General features: G+C 38.6%; 1 protein-coding gene across 1 annotated transcript; it reads right to left on the reverse strand.

The window, feature by feature from the left end:
* Positions 1 to 1,447: 1,447 nt before the first annotated feature.
* Positions 1,448 to 23,927, reverse strand: pou1f1 (POU class 1 homeobox 1). The gene is made up of 7 exons (XM_084724113.1): positions 23,336 to 23,927; positions 18,379 to 18,540; positions 15,882 to 15,980; positions 5,455 to 5,718; positions 3,721 to 3,885; positions 1,870 to 1,930; positions 1,448 to 1,772 (listed from the first exon to the last, which is right to left on the reverse strand). The coding sequence occupies exons 1-7, from the start codon at positions 23,469 to 23,471 to the stop codon at positions 1,532 to 1,534; spliced, it is 1,128 nt and encodes a 375-aa protein (XP_084580239.1). The 5' UTR covers positions 23,472 to 23,927; the 3' UTR covers positions 1,448 to 1,531.
* Between the last annotated feature and the right edge of the window lie 337 nt (positions 23,928 to 24,264).

Genomic DNA, 24,264 nt, shown 5'->3' on the forward strand with positions numbered 1-24,264 from the left:
ATAAAGGTTCCAGTATAAAGAGTTATACCCAGAACCATCTGTGAAAGGTTTCACACAGAACACCCTATGAGAGGTTCTACCCTCATTCCCTACCCCTGGATAGAACCCTGTCTGGTGGTTCTATCCAGAACCTTTCCACCTTCTAAGGGTGCAAACATGAACCCATCCAGCGGGTTCTGCTCAGATTTTTTTTTTATTATTCCAAATATTTTCATTCAAAACCCAACCAGAGGGTTCTAGTGAAACCAGGGATGGAGTTCTATGGAGAGCCCTTTCATATTCCAAGGGCTTTATCTAGAACCTACCCAGGGAGTTCCACAGATAACCCTTAAATATTCCAGTACAAAGAACCCTTGACAAAAAAGTTTCCTGAGGATTTCAATAATTCTTGAAGAACTCTTGGTTTCAAAAATTAGATGAAATGTTTTTTTGCAGGAACCCTTGGTCTCACAAAGAATCCTTCACTAACCCCTTCTCCAAAAAAGGGTTCTTCGAAGCAAATGTTTCTGGGTAGAATCTTCAGGAACCATTATCTCTAAAAGAGTGGCATATGGGTAGATTAAAATAGTGTAACATCTCCGTTCATGTTTGTAAAACAAAGACATTAAATGGTATTAAGAAGAGTACATTGCAATACAGGATATCTCTTCAGATCAAAGCTGCAGTGGGCAGTTTATACGTACAGAAAGCAAAAACTTCCGCCACTCTCTCTGCTGCCTCATATCACTCTGCTAAGCTCCTCCCACCAAGGTTGTCAACTGTTGTAACAAACTAAAATAAGATGTAAAGCTTTACAAGATGCAAAGCCCAGATCATTGGCCGTTGTGATTGGCTAGGAACCCTTCAATTAAATATTGTTATTGACAGGAAATGGTCAAAATTAGTTATTTCAACCAATATTATAATTATACGCACAGTAAGTGAATTCTGCCACCAGGGGTCTCCCTCACAGTGAAATAATAACAAAAGACATAGTTTGATGATATTGTGAAGCAGCACAGGATCATGGGAGTTACTATCTTCACTGTTAAATGTTACATTTTGTCATATTCTTCACCTTCCTTCCTCACTTTCTGACATATCCAATTTATCCTGTGCAAGTTATTGCAACTAGCTAGCAACGGCTAGCAGGAAATCTGATGTTCTGTTTTAGACACTTTAATGCTGAGATGCCACACATTATAGCTTTAAATAATATTGTCAACTGCAGCTTTGAACAAAAATTTGCTGCTTTATATTCAAGTAACAAACCGCTGATGACCCAGGTTTTTGTTGTATAAAATTGTGTTGGAGTATTTTTCAGTTTTGCTCATCTGAATGTTAAATTAATGAAAATGTTTTAAGTGCACCCAAACTGCTTAATGCAGGGTGAGCACATTATCTATTACTATTAGTTTATTCTGTTCCCTCTTGAGTAAAATTCTCCCACTTCATGGTGAAATGTCAGACATTCGATATTAAAATAACACATTTTTCACTAAAACTTCCATCAGACCAGAGGTGAGCGGACGCTCTCAGGCTGAACCTTAAATTACGTCATTGGTCTTTGTGTTTTGCTCATCTGTGCGATGCAGTTTGGACCGATTTTGGTCAAACACGTGCTGAGGTTGAGGCTGGTTTTGACCCGTTTCTCTCTTTGGCGCCTGTTGCAGAACCAGACTCTGACCACCTCCTTCTCCAGATGGAGGCCTTTGGCTATCCGGGCTATCTCCTGGGAGGATGGCTTACTTTTCTCCACAAAGCTGCGCTCCAGAGCCTCCTTAGCTCCCAGACTGCCGTGGGGAACAAGGGAAGGGGAGGAGAAGATGAACTCCATGAAACTAATCATTGCATGGCATACATTATATCTTTGCTCCTTGCAGCTGATACCTGATGGTTGTTCTTCTTTTCCTCTTCCGCTCATTCATTCCTATTTTATCACTGTACAAGGCTGCAGGAAGAGAAAAGAAGATGTTGTTATTTTAGCATGCATTTGGTTTCTAGCATTTTAATTAGACTTTTACAAAATACAATAACATGTCAGCTGACTAACCAAAGAGTAACAGGACAGGAAAGAAAGAAGAACATGTGACATGTGGCAAAATTGCATGCAGCTTTGTTTGACTTTTAGTGGCACCTAACGGTGAGCTTGCAGACTGCAAACACCTCATCTTAAAAATAAAGAAAAGGACTCGTGCACACTGTCCCACTTACTGTAGCATATTTTATTGGATCACAACATTTGCAGTCAATCTGACCTTCACCAGGTATACGGGGATCATCAAATCACTTTGCTAAATACACGCCAGCTAGAGCTGCCTCAATAATCCTTTCATCCAATCAGAGGACTGCAGTGAAATTTCTCAGCCCATCATCAAACAATGGCATTTGAAGCATACAGAAGCAAACAATCCAATATAATAACAAATCTTAAATGATATCAAAAAGTCACTTCATTTTGCTGACTTTAGGTAACTTTAGCAACAAACTTTAAATACCCTCTGTAGATATAAAAGGCTCATTCTCAGGTAACATAAACAGAAAGATTCTTATTACACACTAATGAAAACATACTTTTGAAAATGCATTTATTTATTTATATTCAAAAGGGAGAGCGTGCATATTAATGCACAAACATGAATATTGTATTTCTTTTTCTGCCTAAATCTTCCACAGTGGACCTTTAACACTAGAACCACCAGGAGTCACTGTATGCTTATGTCTTGGGGTAGGGGGGTCCACTGGAAGCACAAGCAGCATTTCAATTATAGTTTTGATGGTATAAAGTTTACCTTAAATTATGTAACTATTATGGCTGCTGAGAGTCTAATGCTTGATTTGTATTCATAACTCTCTTTCTCTGATCCATACTGAAGGTTAGTCTCTAATGTATGATGCAGCCCTAACACACATGGTAGTAAATAAAGTTGTTGCCTGTAGCAATATATAATTGTTATCTTAACACACTAATATGAATATATAAAATTACTGCATTCTTTATAGCAGAGGTGTTCAAGCCAAGGACTCCTCACAAGATAGAAAATATAACCCTGTTATGTACATCGCTGTAGAGAGAGACAGTTTCTGCCATTCATGGGTGACGTATGAGTGACTGATGTTACTGTAAAAAAAAAGAAAAACAAGAAAAAGAAAAGAAGCTGGAAGCTTTTCGTGGACCCCTTGGCACAGTGCCATGGACCACTTGGGGTCTCTGGACCATTATTTGAGAACCACTGCTCTATGAGGGTTTTACCTGCTGGTTTATAGGTATAAATGCCCATTTTTTGAAATGTCGTTATCTGGACAATAACACATTTTTAGGAAAAAAAATCAATGACTGGGAGACATATGATTGAAAAATTGCCAAATCTTTGCTTTTTCTTTCCTGCAAAGTCATAGATATTCTCCAGGGCTCTAAAGCATATTCAAATGAGTGTGTTGAGTGGTCACAAGTAGATGTTGGTTAATTTTAATTTTAATTTTTAAAGGCCAAAGAGGGAAGGCAAAAAGGCTGAGAACCACTATCTTAGATGATGCACAAGCTAGTGTGAGAACTTCATAATCAGGCAAGGAAATGAACCCTATTATACGGTAATTTCTAGCAGATCCTCTCACTAAATCAAAAGTGCATTTACAACCCAAGCTTCCCCTCATAGAGATGGGATATCTAAGGTAAAGAGTGCATTTGAATAAATGTTCTAAGTGGAGGTTGATGGAGTTGGGTAGATGTGTGTGACTCACCTCCAGCCAGCTCAGCCTCGTCCAGCCACTTAGCCAGAATGGCCTTGAGTTTGCAGGCGTTCTTAAAGCTCAGCTGCAGATTTTCAAAGCGGCAGATCGTGGTCTGGCTGAACTCTGAGCCGTGCACCGCAGCGAGAGCCTCGCCTACATTCGTCTGCGTGTAGCCTGGCGGCCAAAATGAAGCAAGAATAGAAATACTTGATCATATAAAAGGCAAGCAGAGAAGCAGCAAGGCGAGTGCAAACAGCAGAAACATTCGTGGTAAAGGTGTCCAGAACAGTTGGATAGTGTGGTAATTCTCAGCTATTATGATTATTATTATTATTATTATTATTATTGTTATTTCTTCTCCCTAGAAAATCTTCCTTCCCATGCATTAAAAATAAACCAGACTTTGCAGTTATCTAGTCCTCAAAGTCCTGATGGTGGGACTACACTCAAATTTGAAAATTTGAAAATTCATTTAAAAAATAACTGAACTTGTTGCCAAAATTTAGCCCCAATTAAGCAGATTTTTCATTTATCAAATGTTGAGCCTGCGGTGCATCCAAATGTTTTACTGTAGTCAGTTTATGCACAGGTACTGCAAATTCCCACTAAACAAAACAGAATTTTCTAGTTATGGTCAATGCACTCAGGCAGATTTCATAACTTATCTCAAAAACTGACATTTTTTAAATATTTTGAATGAAAGATGGAAATCAGTAGTTATAAAAAATGTACTGATGTCTCTATGTTGTCTAGATGACGTACAAGTACAGAAATCCTCAGAAATTTGTCTTGATAACTGAATTTTTGACACCATTTTAGTTCCGTTTTAAATAATTATGGTCTGGGCAGTTCTGCTGACTAACCCTCATGTTTTTATCATTTGAAATCTGCCTCTACATCCAACTCTGCCAACTGGTCCATTTACCAGCCCTGGTCTTTGGGACCCACTGACCTGCAGGTTTTAGAGGATCCTCTGCTCAAAAAACACCTGATTCAAATGAACAGGTCGTTATCAGACGTCTGCAGGGCCTCGCTGACGAGCTGCTCATTGGAATCAGGTGTGCTGGAAGAAGGAAACACTTGAAACATGCACCCTCGGGACCAGAGTTGGGAAACGCTGGTCTAAGTCATAGTGTGCAGCCATCTGGGGTTTTTCACTTGGCCTGTAGTCCTGGTGTCTAAGGTTTTATTTAAGAGGTGTTATATAATTATCTTGCAGGCACGTCTGCTGATGTTAGGGCCTGGTGTTCTTTAAAAAATTACGATACCAGCATAAATACCAGCACCTTTAAAGTGATAATGGTATCAATAGAGTACTTCATTCATACCCTTTTTTTTACACGGTGCAGCTGTGAACCCTGAAGTTTTCTTCATATTTTATCAGGTGCTTCATCACTTTAGTCATATTCAAAGTTTTTCCTGAAATAATCCTTCTGCTTTTTATGTATTTATTTATATCAGACACAACAGACGTGTAACGTAGCCACACTTTTGAATGTTTTTGTGGCAAAATGATACAAAAAATCTGTTTTGTCTGGGTCTGGGTACAAACAGGATTGAATAAAGGTTTGATACTACTTGGTACTGGAATATTTCAATCGATACCTTAAAGACGAACCCTCATTTTTATCTAATTTGTCTTCTTCTGTTTCCTTTTTCATCTTCCTCTACTTCCTCCATCTTCCTCCTTCTCAAAATGACCTGACCTGATAATTACACTCATATTTTAGTAATGATACTGACCAAGTTTGATCCTCCGAATTTTGAAGTCGTTGGCAAACATCTCCAGCTCTCGTATCTGTGGGGAATCCACTGCAGGGGCGTCCTCTGGGTCCCGCATGTTCTTCCTCTGGGCGTCAGTTTTCACCTCTCCGACACCGGGGCCCCCAGGGGCCTCATCAGTCGAGAGGAAGGCCGAGGGCAGTGAGGAGAAACCGTGGCTCAGTGCACAGGAACCACCACTTAGGCCATGATCCGGAAACTTGTACAAGCAAGGAGTAAGAGACCCTAAAGAGAGAGAGGGAGGGAGAGAGAGAGAGGGAGGCAGGGTGGAGAGGAAAAGCAGAAAGGAAAATTAGTTAGTCGGAGCCACAGGGGAGTCAGACTGTCAGAGGGGTACTGAACGCAGTGGGGCCACTATTCCCACATGTATCCTGAGAGTCTTTATCTCGACAGCACAAAAAAGTTTTGACATGTCCGCGTGAGACACACTGAACTACTGAGAATAAAAACTGCTGCGAGCCTGTGAACCAGTATTTTAGTCTTTCTGGTGGTTCATCACTCTGCTCTGATGGCCAATATACACTATTTTTGAAATAAATGTGACAATTTCCATCCCCTCCTGAAATAAAAAGACAGGTCTTTTGAGATCTTTACTCCAGATTCTTAATTTTGTTTTGCAAACATGTTTTAATGAGCCAATGAAATTATAAATTCAGTATACTGTTGTGTCAGTGCTCATATTCATAATATGAAAAAATGATTAAACCAGAAGAATGCAATCAGCAGAGTGCAGATCTCCACCAGACAACACATAAATTTGGATATAATCACAAACATTTTGATTAGACAATATTTAAATACATCTTTTTTTCTCAGTAAGTGTAATGGATTTGAGTTACATTTATTTTTTGATTTAATTATATGTAAGTTTTAAGGAGTTACTCTCCAGCACTGCTAGTATCCTATTAGACAATTATGTGAACATTTGTCAGAATTAGTGCATGAATTCTTTGGTTATGGCCAAAAATGTGTTTTATGAGGCCATGCTGACCTTTGACCTTTGACCACCAAAATCTAATCAGTTCATCCTTGAGTCCAAGTGGACATTTGTGCCAAAATTAGAAGAAATTCCCTCAAAGCCTTCTTGAGATATTCTGTTCACAAGAACGGGATGTATGTGAGGTCACAGTGAACTTGACCTTTGACCTTTTACCACTAAAGCTTAATCAGTTCATCTTTGAGTATTTTGGATGGAAACAGTATCAAAAACAAGCAAATTTAAAAAAAGAAAAGGAAATTTTTCAAAATAAAGAAAAATAAGTCCTTTAATAAAAAGATGACAAATATAAAATAAATGTGTACACATAATAAATTCTCATTTTCATAAACCTCTCCTGCTTCCCACCTTTCTCACACTCATTTACTCCTTATATAAAACAGAACAGTGTGTAAACAGGTTACAACTTCTGTGTGTAAGGTGTGAAATAAGAGGTTGCCGAGGTGTATTGTGAGTCTGCCTTGTAAGACTTATCCCTTCTAAATATAATATACTGGTTATATCACATAGCCACATATTTCCACCACATAAACAGTTGTTTGTTTTTGTTGTGATGAGGCAGTGAGAGAAGAGTTGACTCTTCCTGCCCTTTTTCTTTCTGTGTTTCAATTACAGCTGAGCGACCTCGGTACCTCTGTCAGCTTGTTTCCTGTGTGTTATGTGCTACGCTCATCTATTTTGACAAGAAAAAACACATTTTGAAGAAGCTTAAGAGATGCTGCTGGCTGGCCTGTAAAAGAGACATATTCACATCTTAAATTAGCTAATGCAAAATGCAATATTTATTTATACTGGAAGGGGCGTGGCTTGGGGTTGTTTCTGAGCAGTGGTTAACCATCTCAATGCTTCGCATGCACCAAAAATAATTAGTAAAGGTTCTGGTTCTAGTTGGCTATTAATGAATTCAGATATTTTTGAAGATATTTTACCAAAAATGTGCCTCTTCATAGCATAATAGGAAGCTATGAAAAGAGTTCTCTTTGAGGAATGGCGTTTATTATCCAAGTAGACCATGTAGCACAATCTGAGCCAACTCCGGTCACATCCTGACATCAGCGCTCAGATAACTTGAATGTGTTCTGATCGATGCGTATTCTTTTCCATCTCCCTTATTCCAGGTATTTATCTCTGCAGCTTGCCCTTAATTTAACAAGCCTGTTCACATTTCTTTTGCCAGAGTACTCTTATCCTTGATAGCGTGTCACCACAGTTCGCCTCTTTAATTTAAAAGCTCTCTTAGAAGAAATAAACATTGTGCAAACCTTTCAAACGGGTTTGACACGCTCATGTAACACATCACAGGCTCTAACTTTATATTGGAGATTCTTTCCCTACAGGTGGCTGTTAATGTCAAGTGGTTCGACGTGATTGAGCTGGCGGTTATTTGCGCTGCTTTTGTTAATATTAATGACGGATTACTGCCAGAGCGCCAGATGGGTGGCTGACCAATCATAATTTGGAATATGATGCTGCTCATTGAATCAACACTCTGCACAGCTGCAGTGGAATAAAAAAACACAAGTGCTATATCAATTTTACTGCAGGAACAGACTATTTATCACCTACTTTGAGATTAAAGTTTGATAGCAGACTGCAGCTTTTGATAACAACATTGCTGAAACTCTTTCTATAATGAGCAATGCAACACTTCCCTCTTGTGTTTGTGGCATTGTAGTGCATTGCAAAATATGTTACAGAACTGCAATACCTGGATTGATTATTTTTCCACATAAAAACTCTGTCAGTGTCTTGCCTTAGAGAAATTAATATTTTTTTAAAAATATGGGGGAACTTCACCTTTTCTGGAAAAATAACTGCATGTGACTTTGACAAATTATTCTGAAACATAAGACCAGATAATGTAAAGCTTATTTTGTTTACGAGCTTTGTAACTCACTGTGATTCTTATATCTATTTAAGTAATTTGATTTATTCATTTTTTGAATTTTTTTGTTTAGGCTCTTCACTTACCTGGTTGAATGTAATTTTCTTATTGATATTTTTGGATTATTTTGTGTGAAGGTTGTTGCCAAAGGAAGAAGGAGGTCAGATGGAATGAGGGTGACGGGCGGGGATTTATTTGTACGTGGATTGATGTGTTAAAATGTAAAATGTCGATAAATATTTCAGTCAAAAAATGAATTTACAGACCCAGATGTCAGATTTTCCTTTTTGCTTGTTATTTATCAGAGATACTGGACAGGAGGTTGCAATAATGGCCATACACTGCCAGGTTATCATGCATGGATCGTGCATCATGTGTGCAGGTTATAATGTTCTGTTTCTCAGTCTAATGAAGGCTGTCGTTTCTGATCCTGTTACTTCATATTTTGCCATACGGTCTCTATTTTGTCCATCCTATTTATATCAGTGAGGGTGAACTAAATATTAGAAAGTGTCACACAGGTTTCATCCTTCAGTAAGACTCTATTGGCTTTGCTCAGGGTGATGATGTTTACATCTATCTATTCAGCCAATCAGAATAAGTTTATGCTATCCTACAGCCCTTTATTTAAACTGAGATAATCCCACTCAGAAATACCGCTTTCAGTCAGTCTGTATCCATCCCAGCAACTATCAATAAGAGCTGGACACATGCAGTTTATTCAGAGCTCATTTAATTAGATCTCAGATCTGTCAGAACTAAAACTCAGTTGCACTTTGTTGTCCTCAGTCTATCTGGGCTGAACTATTTTTTGGGGATTTTGCAACAGAGAACTTTACTTTTGCAACACAGAAGTTGGGAACATGTTGTGAAGCCCACAGGAGGTGCAGCCCGTCATTAAGTTGAAAATCCGCCTGATCTGATCAGTTCTGCCATATTTTTCACGAGAAAATTGTGAATCAGTATCATCTGTTAGGTGTATCTTTAGGCAAAGTATAAGTAAGTAGCAGTAAGTGAAGGCTGAATTTATCTTTAATTCATATCACAGATATAATTCTTTGCTCATTATATTTAGCAGGGAATACTCAGGGTTAGAGCGAGGGAAACCAACAGAGGTCCCATCAGTCCAGATGTGTTTGAGCATATCAGACTGTTTTCATTACATACAGTTGAGACATATAACATGATAAACTGATCTGAGGGTGACCTGGTCATTTGATTGAATGTCTAACTGAAGCATCGTTGAGTGTTACATACCTGAATTATTAAGTATTACTCATTTTGTGATTTTTGTCCTGCATCTGTGTTACTTATGTCCCAACAGAGAGTAACAGTGCCCTTCAATTTTCAGTCTGATTGTGTCCGACTAATTCGTCCAAAATTTTCTTTTGAATGTTGCTATTGGTAGTGCACATGTGTATGTTGTTCACAATGAAATATAGTGACTCTAAATAAATGCATCTCTGTGGAAAGGAAATACAAAAAATGATACATTCGCACCTCATCTATACCTGCATGCATGTCTCTTATTGTTGTTTTGCTGTCAGAGTGATTTATGTATTTTATTGTGCATACTTTTTGTGTCTGTGCTTCTGCTTTGCATAGTTTAGTTATTGTCTAACAATGCAGCATAATGCAGTTTTTAGTCCATGTTTCTATGAACACGAGCATTTTGACCTTCTTTTTTTGCATATGTTGTATAATGAGTCTCTGTGTTGCATGTTTTAAACTTGACAGTGCTGCATTAATAATAATAAACATTCATATTTTTTATATTTTTCTTTTTTATATCGCTCTGCGTGCTTATAAATGAAAAATGATGAACAACTTTGTAATTTCAATCTTGTATTCTGTTTAGGGTGATTTTGTGACTGTATCTGTCCAGAGACTACAGATGAAAAATTGCCTCTTGGCTAAATCTGGCACATTTACATCAATGTTTATTAATGTGCACTGTCCCTGTTAAATAAACCAATAAATAAAAATAAATAAATCTGGCACACATAGCATTATTTTTTTTCCCATTAAACCCAAGTCTGAAACTCTGATATCACTAAGTATCCCCTGACAACAGCAGCATTTGAGCCATTTTGGACTCTCCCCGGAGGAGTACAGTGGCAGAAATAGTAAATGCACTAACAGCCCCATGTGCAAAATGGGTGGGTTACTGCAAAAGTGGAGTGGAGAAAAGGATGCTTTCATCGACCCGCTAAATTGTTGAGTTGGATCTATACAGCAGTTGGAGAGCAATGTGGCAGATTTTACACTACAGCTGCATGCATCAGTGATTTTCTCTTATCCTGAAGGGGTCAGGGAGAGAGGTTGGTCCTGCTCTTATAAAATCTGTTCTTAAGTCTAAAGGGTAATATCAAGGCACAGTATACGACCACCTTCTTGCAACTTTCACCTTCAACATTAGAAACTGGACCCTTTGAAAAGTATTTGTTTACTATTTTTGAGGCAGGATTTGGGGTAAAACTCTTCATACCTGAGTACATCAGCGGTTCTTTTAGGGTCTGGATGATTCGGCTTGAGGCTTTCAGCTCTCCCCACCATACTGGAGGAAAAGTGAAGCCTCGTTTGGGTCTGATGCCTGCGCTGACGCTCCCCGGAGAGCGTACATACAGCTATGCTGCGGTGCACACAGCAGTTGTTTGTGTGCTGTGGAGACAGACTGGACAGCAAACCCTTTTCAAAACAGATGTGGGCTCAGTGGGTTTATGAAAGCACCTCACAAGCCTTTGTGTACATGGACACTGAGCCTCTGGCTGTTATAAATGTGCATCATCCACAGAGTGTGGCAGCATCAGCAGCATTATGCTGCACAAAGACAGAAAGCAAACAAACTGACAAACACACTACTTCGTGTTGTAGTCATTAGAGCTGCAACTAACAGTTATTTTCGTTATCTATAAGCAGAGGTGGAAGGTCACAAAGTGCAAAGACATACAGGTATCTGTAACTTTTTACTTTTACTCCATTAATTTTAACACAAATATCTGAACTTTCTACTCCTTACATTTTTTTAAACTTTAGTTTTCATGCATTTACAAGCATTATTGATAATTCTTATTTTGCATCATTGCGCGCTGCCACCTAACATCAAGAAAGATGTAATAGAGTAGAAGTACAAAGGAGCATGAAATTTAAAGACTCATAAAGTAGAAATACCTCAAAAAGGGTACTTAAGTATAGTATTTGAGTGAATGCATTTACATTACATTACAAATTTTGTAATTTAAATAATATCTAAGCAAATTAACAATGTGGACCTATGTTTTTTTAAAAATAATTATGAAAGGAGTGCCCTTTCCTTTGCTTGAGCATCCACCCCCAATATTTGTGCAGGTCTCTGGGATGAGACAATAACACAGAGAAAAGCTGTGATGTATTCATCAGCACATATCACAACGACTCCAGACATAGCAGACAGGAGAGAATGTTGTTTGACTGCAGAGCAAAGGTTAGCTTTGCAGAGAAACAGCCAGTAGAAATGTACATTTCAGAGCTGTACTTTTCCAGTTTTACCTGAGTAATGAGCCGAATCAAAAACTTTTACTTCCTCTTTTATTTCTACTTTTATTTCTTTTTTAAGACAAGTATATGTGCTTGAGTAAAGATAAGAAATGTGTGTACTTTTGCCAATTTTTATTTTCACGATTAAAGAATGAATCTTTTAGTCTATAAAATGTCAAAAAATTGAGAAAAATGTTCATTGCAATTTTTCGGATCCCAAACTGAAGCCTTAGAGTTGCTTCTTTTATCCAATCAACACTCAAAAACCCAAAGACTCTTTATTTATGATCATAAATGACAAACATTTAAGAAGCTGGAGCCAGCAAACGTTTGACATTTTTCCTTGAAAAATGACTGAAACTACTAGTTGATCATCAAAATAGTTGGAAGTTAATTGTTGCAGCTCTACTAGTTATTAATATTTTAATGCTCACTGAACAAGCTGAAACCACCCATGTACTTATTTTTTTTAATCATCCTATACAGCTGTTAGAAGCAGCATTTTAGAAGCAGTTGTCTATTTACATTCAGCATTCAGTTGGAGTCGTATTTTGGGGCACCTAAAAATTAACTCACATTTTAGCTCTGTTTTGTTCTCCATCAACCATTGAGGAAAATGTTTGGCTGATTAGCTGCAAAAAATGCTCCACTGAGAGCCATTTTAAGGTGGCATCCAGTATTTTGCTGAAAACAGTTGCCTGCTGCAACTGAAAGCAAAGCTGATTAGGTAAAGGAGGATAAAACGCTCCATATACCTGTGAAGAACTGCAGAGTCGATGACTCTGTGTGGGTTCATAAAGTGGCACGTTTCACATCAAACTTCCATTCATTCATCTGATCCATTATTAATACGAAAAAATAGATTAGAGCGGCTTTAAAAATGAAAGGGCCAATTTCTTCCCTGACCTCGTTCTGCTTAATGCCGCTAACTCTGTTACTGCCTGTTCCTCCCAGGTGACCTTCTGCTGTTATTGTGCTGTTTTGAACCACTCTGAGTCTCATCCTGTCATTTTCTCACATAGACTCCAACACATGCACGCTTGATATGACTCCTACTAATTTCATAATGAAGTTTTTTGCACAGTTGGTGTGTCAGCCTTTTAATTATCGCTTGTGTGTGCATGATCAACAGACTTGCAGCTTGACAAGCTAATCTTGGACACTGCTGGACCCATCAGCCTAATTTTCTTTGTGCACATTCGTGACTGAATGCTGACGAACCTCTGTGATTCACAAGTTTTGAAAAAGCTTGACAACCCCTTTTTATTATGGCTGGCAACATCCACGGCCGCAGGCAATGTGTTTTCAGGTCATCCCATTCGTGTGAACGCGACAGCTCAAGAGCGCCTTTAGGCAGGCAGTTTACAACCTTTACTATCTAGAGAACCATTTTTGGCCGATAAAGAAGAAAAAAAATGTCTTGAGCCTCAACTGTTAAATTTTCCTCTGAGACTTTTCTTCTTCTGGATTTGGTATCTGTAGCTGGCCTAGTGAGACAATTTACAGGAGAGGAGGCTGAACTGTAGACGTAAGCTTTAACGCAACATATGTGAGGTTCGTGTTAATGTTGATGTAACTTTGCAAATCTCTGCTGGTTGCATCTGGCAGTTGTGGTAGCTTTGCAGCAGGTGCTTCACCATCTAGTTGTTAATACTTTCCCTATTTAAAGCAAAGCAACTTCATTTTTGTCATTAATCTACCAGTCAATATATCCATTTGCTTCTCTTGTCTAAGGATGAAGACAGAAATGACTGACAGTACAGAAACCGAGTTCGTTAAAGTGATGAATGACCTCCTGACGGTAATAAACGTGGCCAGCTGTTTAATTTTAATCCTAATGTATTTCAGCACAGCCTTTGACGCTGCGGACCACACGTTTTATTAGACCATTTGAGAGGCAGGTCGATGTCTCCAGGTCTACACTGGAGTGGTAAAAATCCTCCTTTTTACCAGTCTCGTCTCTTAAAAGAAGTAATCTCACTTCTTCTGCAAATGTTAATTGTTCTGTGCCACCTGGGTTACATCTGAGGTCATATTCTTTCTGGTCTGTATTTGCTCCCACTTGATTACATCACACTAAATTGTAATAGTCCAATTATACTTTCTTTAATAAAGAAATGCATCAGAAATTAATTTTTTAATCTACTTCAGGCTTGGGTTTTTATGTCTTCTTTCTTTCCTCGTCTTTTTGTCTTCACTTTTTTCAGTTTTTCATTATTCATTCTTCGGTATTCAGAGGGACTAATGTGCGGGACGCCTCTGCTGTGACATCCTGTCTAATAGATTCTGTTTGATATGTCTGGGTGTTCCTTCTGGTCTCTGTTCATGTCTGGGACACAGAAACTACAATGGTGTCATAGAGCGGTTTGACACTACAGGATTTCATTGTTGATTCTGAGCTGCTAAACACTCCTCCTGCAAAAAGACCATTGTCCCTGAATCGCTCACTGTGTGCACAGTAACAATTACGACTTTAAAGTGATTCCAGAGATGGAGGGACAATGGTGGTAATTTTACTGTAATAGTATAATGTCTTTTGAAAGGCAAATTCAAAACTGGTCCCTCAATACAGTAATTATATTAATCCTGAAATGATGATTTGGTGTAAAATAAGCAAAACTGACTTAAAACCCCTGAAAACCTAGTTTTAAATCGCATATATCTCACAGTAAAATTGAATATTTATGATTAAATAAGCATCAATAAAAGTTTTAATTAGAAGAAATGCACCCTTGTCATTACATATCCATACTTATAATAAACTGACTGACACTGCATACACACTCTACTGCAAGTCCTGCTTACTGACTTGGTAATTTACTGTTTACACCTGTTTTCATCTCAGTACAATATATAGTATATTTATTATTACGTGTTTACAGCTACACCTCAACTATAGTGGACCCTATTTTAGTGGATTATAATATTGATTCATTAATGCTTTTTTAATCACTTAATGTTGCACTTGGAGCTTATTTTTAATTACTTATTCTATACCGCGCAGCCTTTGACACTGCAGACCACACACTTTTATTAGACCATTGAGAGGAGCGGGTCGGCGTCTCCATGTCTACACTCGAGTGGTAAAAATCCTCCTTTTTACCAGTCTCATCTCTTAAAAGAAGTAGTCTTATTTCTTCTGCAAAATGTTAATTGTTCTGTACCACCTGGGTTACATCTGAGGTCATATTCTTTTTGGTCTGTATTTGCTCCCACTTGATTACATGGTTTTCTTCAGGAAAATGCAGATTACAACTTTAAATTACAATAAGTACTCAATCTGCAGAATGGCCCATTTTAGAATCATATACGTTACTTTATTGGATTATAATATTGAGTCATTAATGTGTTTATCACTTTAATGTTGCACAAAAGCAGAAATACAGAAAATCTCTCATGTGAAATAACCAAAACTGTTCTGAGTTTCCCAGATGATTTTGTGTAATATAGGAGCATATCACTCATAGTGAAAAGCTTATTGAGGAAATAGGTTTTCATCCAAGCGAGGCTGGTAATATTGATATCACTGCTCTGGCGTGTTTGCTTTAATGTGAAATGTTGCAAACTTAGAAAGGCTATAATATCAAGAGGGGAGTTAAGAGTTTAAATTAGACATCTGTTATAGCCTATACAAAAAACAAACAGCTTTGCTTGATGAATCTATTTGGAGCTAAGTGTTGACTGCCAAATCTTGTGGCATAAAAACAAAAAAATCTCTGAACACCAGTAACATTCATCCTGACTGTTTTCACATTACCGGCAAGTGGCACGGCGTCTCTGACAGTTACGTTTAACAAGTGCGCTAAAGAGCTGAATTGCTTGGCGATGTAATCAAGTCTGAAATTGATTTTAACTGGTAGCAAATTTCAAATTAAATGTGAGTAAACCAATTGTCTGCTCAATTTATTGGGTTTAACTGCAGGCCTGGAGAGGGAATGATTATGTGGGTGTGTGACAGACTCACAGTGAGAGCCTGTATCTGATCATTACCTTGCAGTGGGTTTGCACCGCTCACCATGTTGGGGTGAGGAACACCACACGTCTGCAGGATGCGAGTCTGAGAGATGCTGGCAGAGAGCATCTCCTGAGCTACACAGAGAGAGACGGAGAGAAAGAGAAAGAGAGGGGCCTTTATTACCATAATCACATTCACTGTCACCCTTGCGATTGTCTTTGTCTGCACAATAACCATCATCAAAACCTGTATCTTAGTCATATTTTTTGTACGACATGTGGTGTCCACATGTGGCACTTCAGCGTTACAGGGAGAGTACACCCCCAAATCAAAAATATATATTTTTACTCCTGGCCTGTAGAGCTGTTTATCCATCTAGATAGTTTTGACAGAAGTTGCAGAGTTTTGGAGATTCTCCAATACCATGGAATTGGCTGGCACTCAGCTCGTGGTGCTCAAAGCAGCAGAAATATATATTTGGAAATTTCAAAACCTCTTTCCAAAAATCATGATCCGGTTACTCAAGATAATCCACAGACCTTGTTGTGAGCAGTTTAATGTAGGAACTACAGTATGGTAGTTCTAGTAGATTTTACAGTAGTTCCAGTAGATTCTACTGCAGAGAGAAAAAGTTCTAATGATATCCTGTCTTATCCCAGATGTGCAGATTTAGGCAGAATATGATGGAGACTACCACAAAGAGAAAGGAAATGCAACTGCAACAAAGACTCAGAAACAACTCATGTATTGTCTACTGAATCAACATAAAGTTGGTATGAGCTGAAGGGCAGAACAGAAATGTTTATTTTTTAATATTAACGTTTTGAACTACCTCTCAGCAATGCTGACAAGTCCCACGCAAAGACACTGTTTGTCCCACCTTTGGTTTGATGGGATCTGGTCTCCCTGACCGCAATTACCAAATAAATCATCATAAATACAACTATCTGAATAAAAATCTCCTTGTATTTCATTTCGACTGGCTGATGTTCTACTCAGCATAACTTTGCCCGGGAAACTAAGGCTCATTTAATCTGATTTCAGGAAGACTCCGACCTGGAGGCGGGAATTAAGAATAACTATACAGAAATAACCAATCTTCTGAGGTCATAAAGGCATCAGCATTAAATTGAGACTGTTTCATAACCACATAAAAACTCCTTGGAGAAGGTTTAGATATATGACATCACTTTCAGTAGGCAGATTGTGACCAGATAATGTCCACACTTCACAGGAAATTAATAATTTAGTGACAAACCACGTCGGATTGTGGATTTTGAGATGTCCAGAACTGGTTTGTGCCAGACTGGTTTAAAGAAACATCATTACCCCAAATTAATCGTACCTCTAGTGCTAGTTATCCGTATAGATAGTTTTGGTGTGAGTTGCAGAGATTTCAAGATATTGGCTGCAGAGATGTCTGCCTACTCTGACTCTAACATTTGAAAAACTGAACAGCAGTGTCTCTTTCCAGAAATGATGACATGTTAACTGAAGATAATCCACAGACCTTGTCGTGAGCAGTGTCATGGAGGAACTAAATTCTTTTTATTGTCTGCCAGCTGTCACAGAAGGGCACAAATACATCAGAAAGTATCTGATCACAAATTGCTCAACATGCTCACAAAATGTATCAACATGAAACACAAAATACTAGTAAATCATGGATGTAAGCGTCACTCTATTCATTCTTCCGAGCATTCCTCAATGCAAAGGAATTACCCAGATGAAAGCATACTGATGCTGCACCAGCTCTGCAGGCTGAGCTGGATAACCTCTGGTTTAACCCTCCACTAACTCTAATGGGGATATAATAATTTAGTCGAGCGGATCTTGTAGTCTTTCCAAACATTGTCACACAGGGACTGGGATGTAAACCTTAACTGCGCCCTCCTAGATGGAGATGTGACCTCTCCTCCATTAGTAGACGTACACGCTTCCTTCTGCATGGTGTAGTTCAGTAGAGAGAAAATTATTCCTACAGTGAACTGCTCGTAAAAAGGTCTGTGGATCATCTTGAGTAATAGACATTGCTGTTTTAGAGTGAACTCTTCCTTTAAAACATCATTTATCAATGAAAAGTCATCATCAACATCAGTGTTTACTGTCACCATATACATATATATATATATATATATATATATATATATTACCACTGATGACACTGTAATTGCTGCTAACATTTGCATAAAAAATACATATATTCAATCACTACTCTAACTAATAATTATTTCTCAATATATCATCAATTAAAACTTAAATCTATATGAAATCAGAAAATAGTCACAAACAATTTCTTCAGCCCCTCAATGATATCTTCAAATTGCTTATTTTGTCTGATATAAAACAGATAAAGGATATTCTCCAATATACTTAAAACTGGAGTAAGAAAATATTTGTTATTTTTGCTCAGTAAATGAATTAAATGATTGATTATCAGAATTGTGGTGATTAATTATTGATTGACTAACAGTACTAGATGAATTATAGTCCTGCAATAAATGCCACAAATATACCATCACCACCACTCACCTGCCATCATGCCATAGGTGGTCTGCTGGTTGCTGTAGTGGCAGGGGGTGACTGGGTAATGTAGGCTCGGGGGGCCGTTGCCAAGAGCGTTGCCGAGGGACGAGGTGGACAGGTGCATGTGGGGGCGTTTGGAGGACTGACCCAGGGACAGCCCAGATGACACTGATGGAGACACGTGGTTAAATAATGTGACTGGAGAACAGAAGATCAGCAAACTAAGAACTGGAGAGACGTGTTAACGAGGGTCTGATCTCAGTACAGGACAGCTTTAAAGGGATAGTTCGGATTATTTGAAGTGGGGTTGTACGAGGCACTCATTAATAGTCAGTGTATTTGTGTAATACCTATGGTGGATGGTGGTCAGCACGCTGCCAGGAGAAGCAGAGAGAAGCAATAAACTGCTGCAGACAGGCTCAGCAACAAAAGGTATTTTAGCCATTTAAAAATGGGCTATCTGGCAGCTTTTTCTGCCAAACATCACTCTCTCCAAACCAACCAACCCCATAGGCTAAACTAGTAATTTTACTTCACAGAACACAGGAGTTGCTGGTCTACCACTGCCTCAATCCATTTAGTTTATTTGAGTTATTGTGTGACTTTGGTAAATCTGAACTAACCCTTGCAATCACCAAAGTCACACAATAACAATAACTATAATAGTTTATACAATAATATATATACTATAGTATAATAGTTTAGCCTACAGAGTTTGGACAGAGAATGTGTCTGATGAAAAAGTAAAATTGTGAAAATATTCTAAGTAAAGTTTACCTTTAAACCGATACTGATTTTTTTTTTTTTTTTTTTTAACTGGACCTTTTTTTAAGTGTCTAATATGCCTTTTGTTGCTGATTCTAGTCACAGAAGTTCATGCTGGTGCTCCTCTCTGCTTCTCTAAATCAGGGTCATGATGGCTGGTGTCTGCTGTCAATAATACAATGACCATGGATAAGCACCTCATAGAAACGCACTCCAAATAATCTGAACTATTCCTTTAAATGCAGTTCAGACTAGAGATTGACTGATATTGAGCTTTGAAAGCAAAAGTATTGCATTATAGTATATTTTCAAAACAGCTGCTATATGTTGGCATACAATACAATACAATCTGATTTCATAACAAATAAAGTGCCTCATCTCTTCTCACCCATCTTCCTCAAGACCATCAAATATATTCTTTTACTTCTGAGAAGTAAGAAGTATAATATAAATCATTTTGGTGAACTTTGCTTATGAAGAAGGCTCCATCCTATCAGGCAGAAAGAGAAAAATGATGAGGATGACGGCTAATATTTGAGTTTTAACCAAAAGCCAGTATCACTCTGATATGTTAGTCTGCAGCCAGTGCAAACAGAAGAGGAGAGAGATGTGATTACAGTCTGAGTTAAACACTCCTTTCCACTTATTCTTTCAACTATAGACACTGCAGATAAATGTCAACCTACACAACTGTCTGAAATAGATCTGAAATTGACGTACGAACAACACAAACCAAAGCATATTCTTCTAAAACCAGTGAAATTAACCTCGAGATGGCAACAAAGAGATGTTTTTTTTATCATTAACATTTATGATAACATGGGTTCAGATAGATTAAGACTTCTCTTTAAAGCCTCTGCATTGCTGGATACTCTTCTTAGTGTATTTAAATATAGTTGAAGATTGCTCTGGTCATGTCCTCTGCTAATTACGTAATTATTCATGTATTCATCTTTTTATGCAGCTTGGTGTTCACTTCAAGAACTAATGCATGTTTCCTGCTATTGTTAAGATGCACTAACACTCACGTACAGACACTTTCTGGGCACTGATGTTTTGACCAACCAGTTATTATTACAAAGGTTTTTGAACTGTCCATTCATTTTTGAAGACCACATTCCACCTTTTATCAATGCAATCACTGGAAGACAGGAAATATCCAATACAAAGCCCAGATTTAGGAAGAGTATTGTAGAAAAATCCATTTTACGAGGTATGTTTGACCTGGTTCTGTATAAATGTTGTGTGACTAATGTTCTGCATGATCTAATCCACTATATTCTAAGCTATAACTGTCAGCAGGCCCTAAAACACCAAGGAAGTTTTCTCTACAATGCTCCGTAGTGAAAAAGGACCTTGGGGAGTTTGTCAAACTGATAACATATCCTCAAAGCAATTATCCACTGAGTAGAGACAGCTGGGCCAAACCAGCTGATTAGATACATTTACATAATTTGGATCGGCTTTGAATAAATGTATTTTTCAATCCAATTCATCCTCCCCACTGCCTGAGAACACAACTGTGTGTGTGATAAGGAGGCATCAGCCGTGGTTGGGGGGTGGGGACTGGGGGGGATAGTGGGGCACGGTTGGGTCAAGTAGAGTGGTGGTTCTCAAACTTCTTTTTAATAATGCACCTGTTAAATATGTTTTCAAGTACCAAGTCAAGTACCCCCCTTACCAGCACAAAAAAAGCCAATATAAAAAGGTTCAGTGGAAGGAGTGTCAGCTCGTTGAGGTAAATCAACATGTTTTTTGTGATACTGACTGTATTTTGATGGCTCTGTTTTCCCCTTTTTTTCATGCTTTTAGCTGCATTACTGCTACGTTTCATCCACAAATCCATTTTCTTCATTTTCATCTGTCATTCAATATCGAAACTGGCCTCCCGCTTGAACTAAATTGTGTTTGCTCTATACTTTTTCAGTGAGGTTTTAGGTCAGTTAACAGTTTTTGACAGTTAATGATCACATTGAAAGAGGAATATTTAATAGAAAATGACCTTAAATCAAACTTATTTACATTTTTTATTTATACCTCTCAGTATAAATTAGTGTTTTTTTTAAGAATTTCATGAATGATTTTTTTAATTAATATTTTTAAAAAATGCTAGTAACCCCATTGAAGAATCTCTGAATTATTACAATCATCTGGGTGATGGTGCCCCTGCAAAATAGTGTCTGGGGAAACATTTGCACGTTAGGAGACGAGCCCCTGCGTTAAAATGTTTAAGCCACAGAAAAAAGAAATGGTAAGGTTTACTTTTGTACTGTTAGTGACCAAGGTGCTAAATTGCATTTTTCAGCCTGTGGGTTGCTTGCTCGGAGGTTGTTTCCCCAGGACTTAAAAGTCACAAATAGTGGATGCCTTACCTTGCAAGGCAGCCGGATTTGCAAGATCACGTGAGAATCCATCTTGCCAGGATCCAAGCTATCCGGTAATGTCCGCACCAGAAATGGTGCGAGCCAATCAGCGTCCTCGGAGGGACTACTGGCAGCTACGGTCATGGTTTTAGGTGAGCTGACAGTGAGAGGCGTCCATGAAAACCACTCATCGTGAACAAACATTGCTGGCTCCTTTTTTTTTTTTGGTTTGTTTTAAAGCGCATGCCCTTTTCCAACAGTTTCTATGGATGGCATCCCAGATGGTTCTGTGTAACAAACCATCTGGCGTGTTGGGCAAGCAGATGCCATGATGCTGATGATGAAATGACTGACCAATGGCTGGCTTATACTCACAGTGAGTCAGGGAGCAACTTACACTCACCTGTAGCACCCTTAGGTGATTTGAGGGGGGATTAGGGGGGTGGAAGGTGCGAGGGGAGACAGACAGACGCTGTGCTGCTGCCAGAGGAGTGCTGCCTAAGATTACAGCACGCATGGGAATAAATGACAAAATAAAGTATTTATGTATATTTCTCACTTTCCCCTGATGGTCTGAACAGTTCACTAGATTTGTCACTAGTCAATTAAATCGTATATTAAATATTTTGGCAGTGAAAAGAGGCCTGTGTCTACAGGCACGCAGGTTTTGTTTTGGATCTATTATACTTTCTAAACTATATACAACAATACATAAATACTAAATTCTATAGCTGAATATATTATAGTATACTCTATAGAGTAGCATGGAAGCAAGCAAGAGGGTCCTAGAGACACACTGCTGTTTGTAGTATTTCTATTCACTGAGACCAAAAAAGTGGATGAAGTCACTCCATTTGTGAGGTCTTTACTGGCTCCTGTCTGCCAAAGAATCCATTTTAAAATACCACTGTTGCTTTATAAAGCACTTAATAGTTTAAGGCCAAAATACATTTCCGATCCTCTGCTACATTGTGAACCACCCAGACCTCTCAGGTCATCTGGGACAGGTCTACTTTCTGTCCCACAGGTCAAAACTAAACCTGGGCAACATTCAGTGTTCATGCAACGGATACCTGAATAAAAACTCCCAGAAAACTGCAGGTCTGCTGCAACTCTCTGTTCTTTTAAATCGAGGCTGCAGACTTTTCTCTTTTTTGCCTCTGACGTTAATTAAATCACATCTAAGTCTTCTGATTAGTATCTTAAGATGCACTGTAACTTTCACTTTCCTGCTTTTATCTTACTTTCTATTTAATTCTTTTATTAGTGTTGAAATGTCTTTTTATATTGCTTTATGTTCCTTTTACATTTTATCTTGATGCCTTTTATGTTTTATGTAAAGTACTTTGAATTGCCTTGTTGTTGAAATGTGCTAGAAAATAAACTTGCCTTTCCTATAATATTCCTATTATCTTCCTTTGATCATTCAGTAGCATCTGTGCCGCTGAAAATACATCAGATGAAGCCACCTCTGTAACACAAATTTCCCATCTTTTAAGGGAGACGTGTCTATACATATAGTGTTTGGGACTGCCTATATAATCCATAGTGTGGTCATGAGCATAAGCAAGTCCCTGCAAATGCATATATATGTTTGTATATATATAGCCTCACAAGGCTGAAGTGGAAGACAGAAGTAGGTGTTGAGGACTGCCTTCCTACAGCTGCAGGGATTTGCATCATGACAAAACTGTGTGGGTTATAGTCCTCATCATCCTCCTCTTATTTTGCAAATTTGCAGAGCAAGTTAGGCAAATAAACCCACATGAAGCGAATGACACAAAAGAAGATGTGTTTCACATGACAGGACAGAAGACCGTTTGAGGGCAGTTTACCTGGAGACACCATGCTGTGAGCATGGGAGGTGGCTGGCAGGCAGTCAGTGGTCGAGGCGTGATGCATGAGGATTGGCAAGGGTGAATCTACCGCAAGTGGGGTGAAGGAGTCAGCACTGAATGCCTGGCATGCCATTCTTCTCTGGCGTCTTATGAATGGTCCCAGTGGAGCACTGAAGTTTGACGTGATCCCTTAATTGGTTTCTTTTCTTTGCTCTGTCCTCCCTTGCTCTATTTGGTCTGGTCTTGTTGCTTTCCTTGTCCCGTGTCTTTGCTTGTCTTGTCTTCTAGAAATCTGTTTCCTCACCTTCCTTTGTGTTAGGTCTTACTTTGTCTTGTTCCTCCTTGTCTTTATCTTACTGCGTCTTGTCTTCTGTCACCTCTCATATCGTCTTCTTTTCTCGTCCTTTTCTCTCCGGCTCAGTCAAACATAGTTCTCACTTAAGTCGCTTGGGAATAATGCAAGTAGAGAACTGTGATAAGTTACCTTTCTTTTTTCCTCAAAGAGAAATAGATGTCAGCACTTCAGCCACAACTCTTCACAGTTTGAGGCACATCTGCGCCATCAGCCAACACTCTCGAAGATGAATAGTGATGAGCTTTAGGTTCAAGTTACTATCACTGGTATTTTTGCTGAAAGGTGTTCCTCAGCTGCTGAGATTTCTCTCATTAGGGCCTCTGCTGTGCATGTCCCTGTCTCTTTTTCTCTATTATAGATGCAGGTAAGCCGGTGCCTGTCATACCCTCAGCATTTTACCGCCCTTGTCTTACTGCAGGTATTTATATCCCACCCACCTACAACTAACCACCCCTCTCGACCTGCGAGGCCCCTTGTTTCCTATCAAGCCGCTCACCCCCACCTACCAATCCCATGTCAGTGCTGTTATTACTTGTGTTTGTCCGTACCTGCGTTCCCCTCATCCCATTTC

Source organism: Lutjanus erythropterus, chromosome 8 (genome assembly GCF_056507025.1).
Source record: "Lutjanus erythropterus isolate fLutEry1 chromosome 8, fLutEry1.hap2, whole genome shotgun sequence".
NCBI classification, from domain to species: Eukaryota; Metazoa; Chordata; class Actinopteri; order Lutjaniformes; family Lutjanidae; genus Lutjanus; species Lutjanus erythropterus.

Coding starts and splice junctions, on each gene's coding strand:
- pou1f1 (XM_084724113.1), bottom strand. CDS start 23,471: ATGGCATGCCAGGCATTCAGTGCTGACTCCTTCACCCCACTTGCGGTA. Junction 3,886..5,454: donor AATTCGGAGGATCAAACTTG/GTCAGTATCATT, acceptor TTTGGCCGCCAG/GCTACACGCAGACGAATGTA. Junction 1,773..1,869: donor AAAAGAAGAACAACCATCAG/GTATCAGCTGCA, acceptor TCCCCACGGCAG/TCTGGGAGCTAAGGAGGCTC.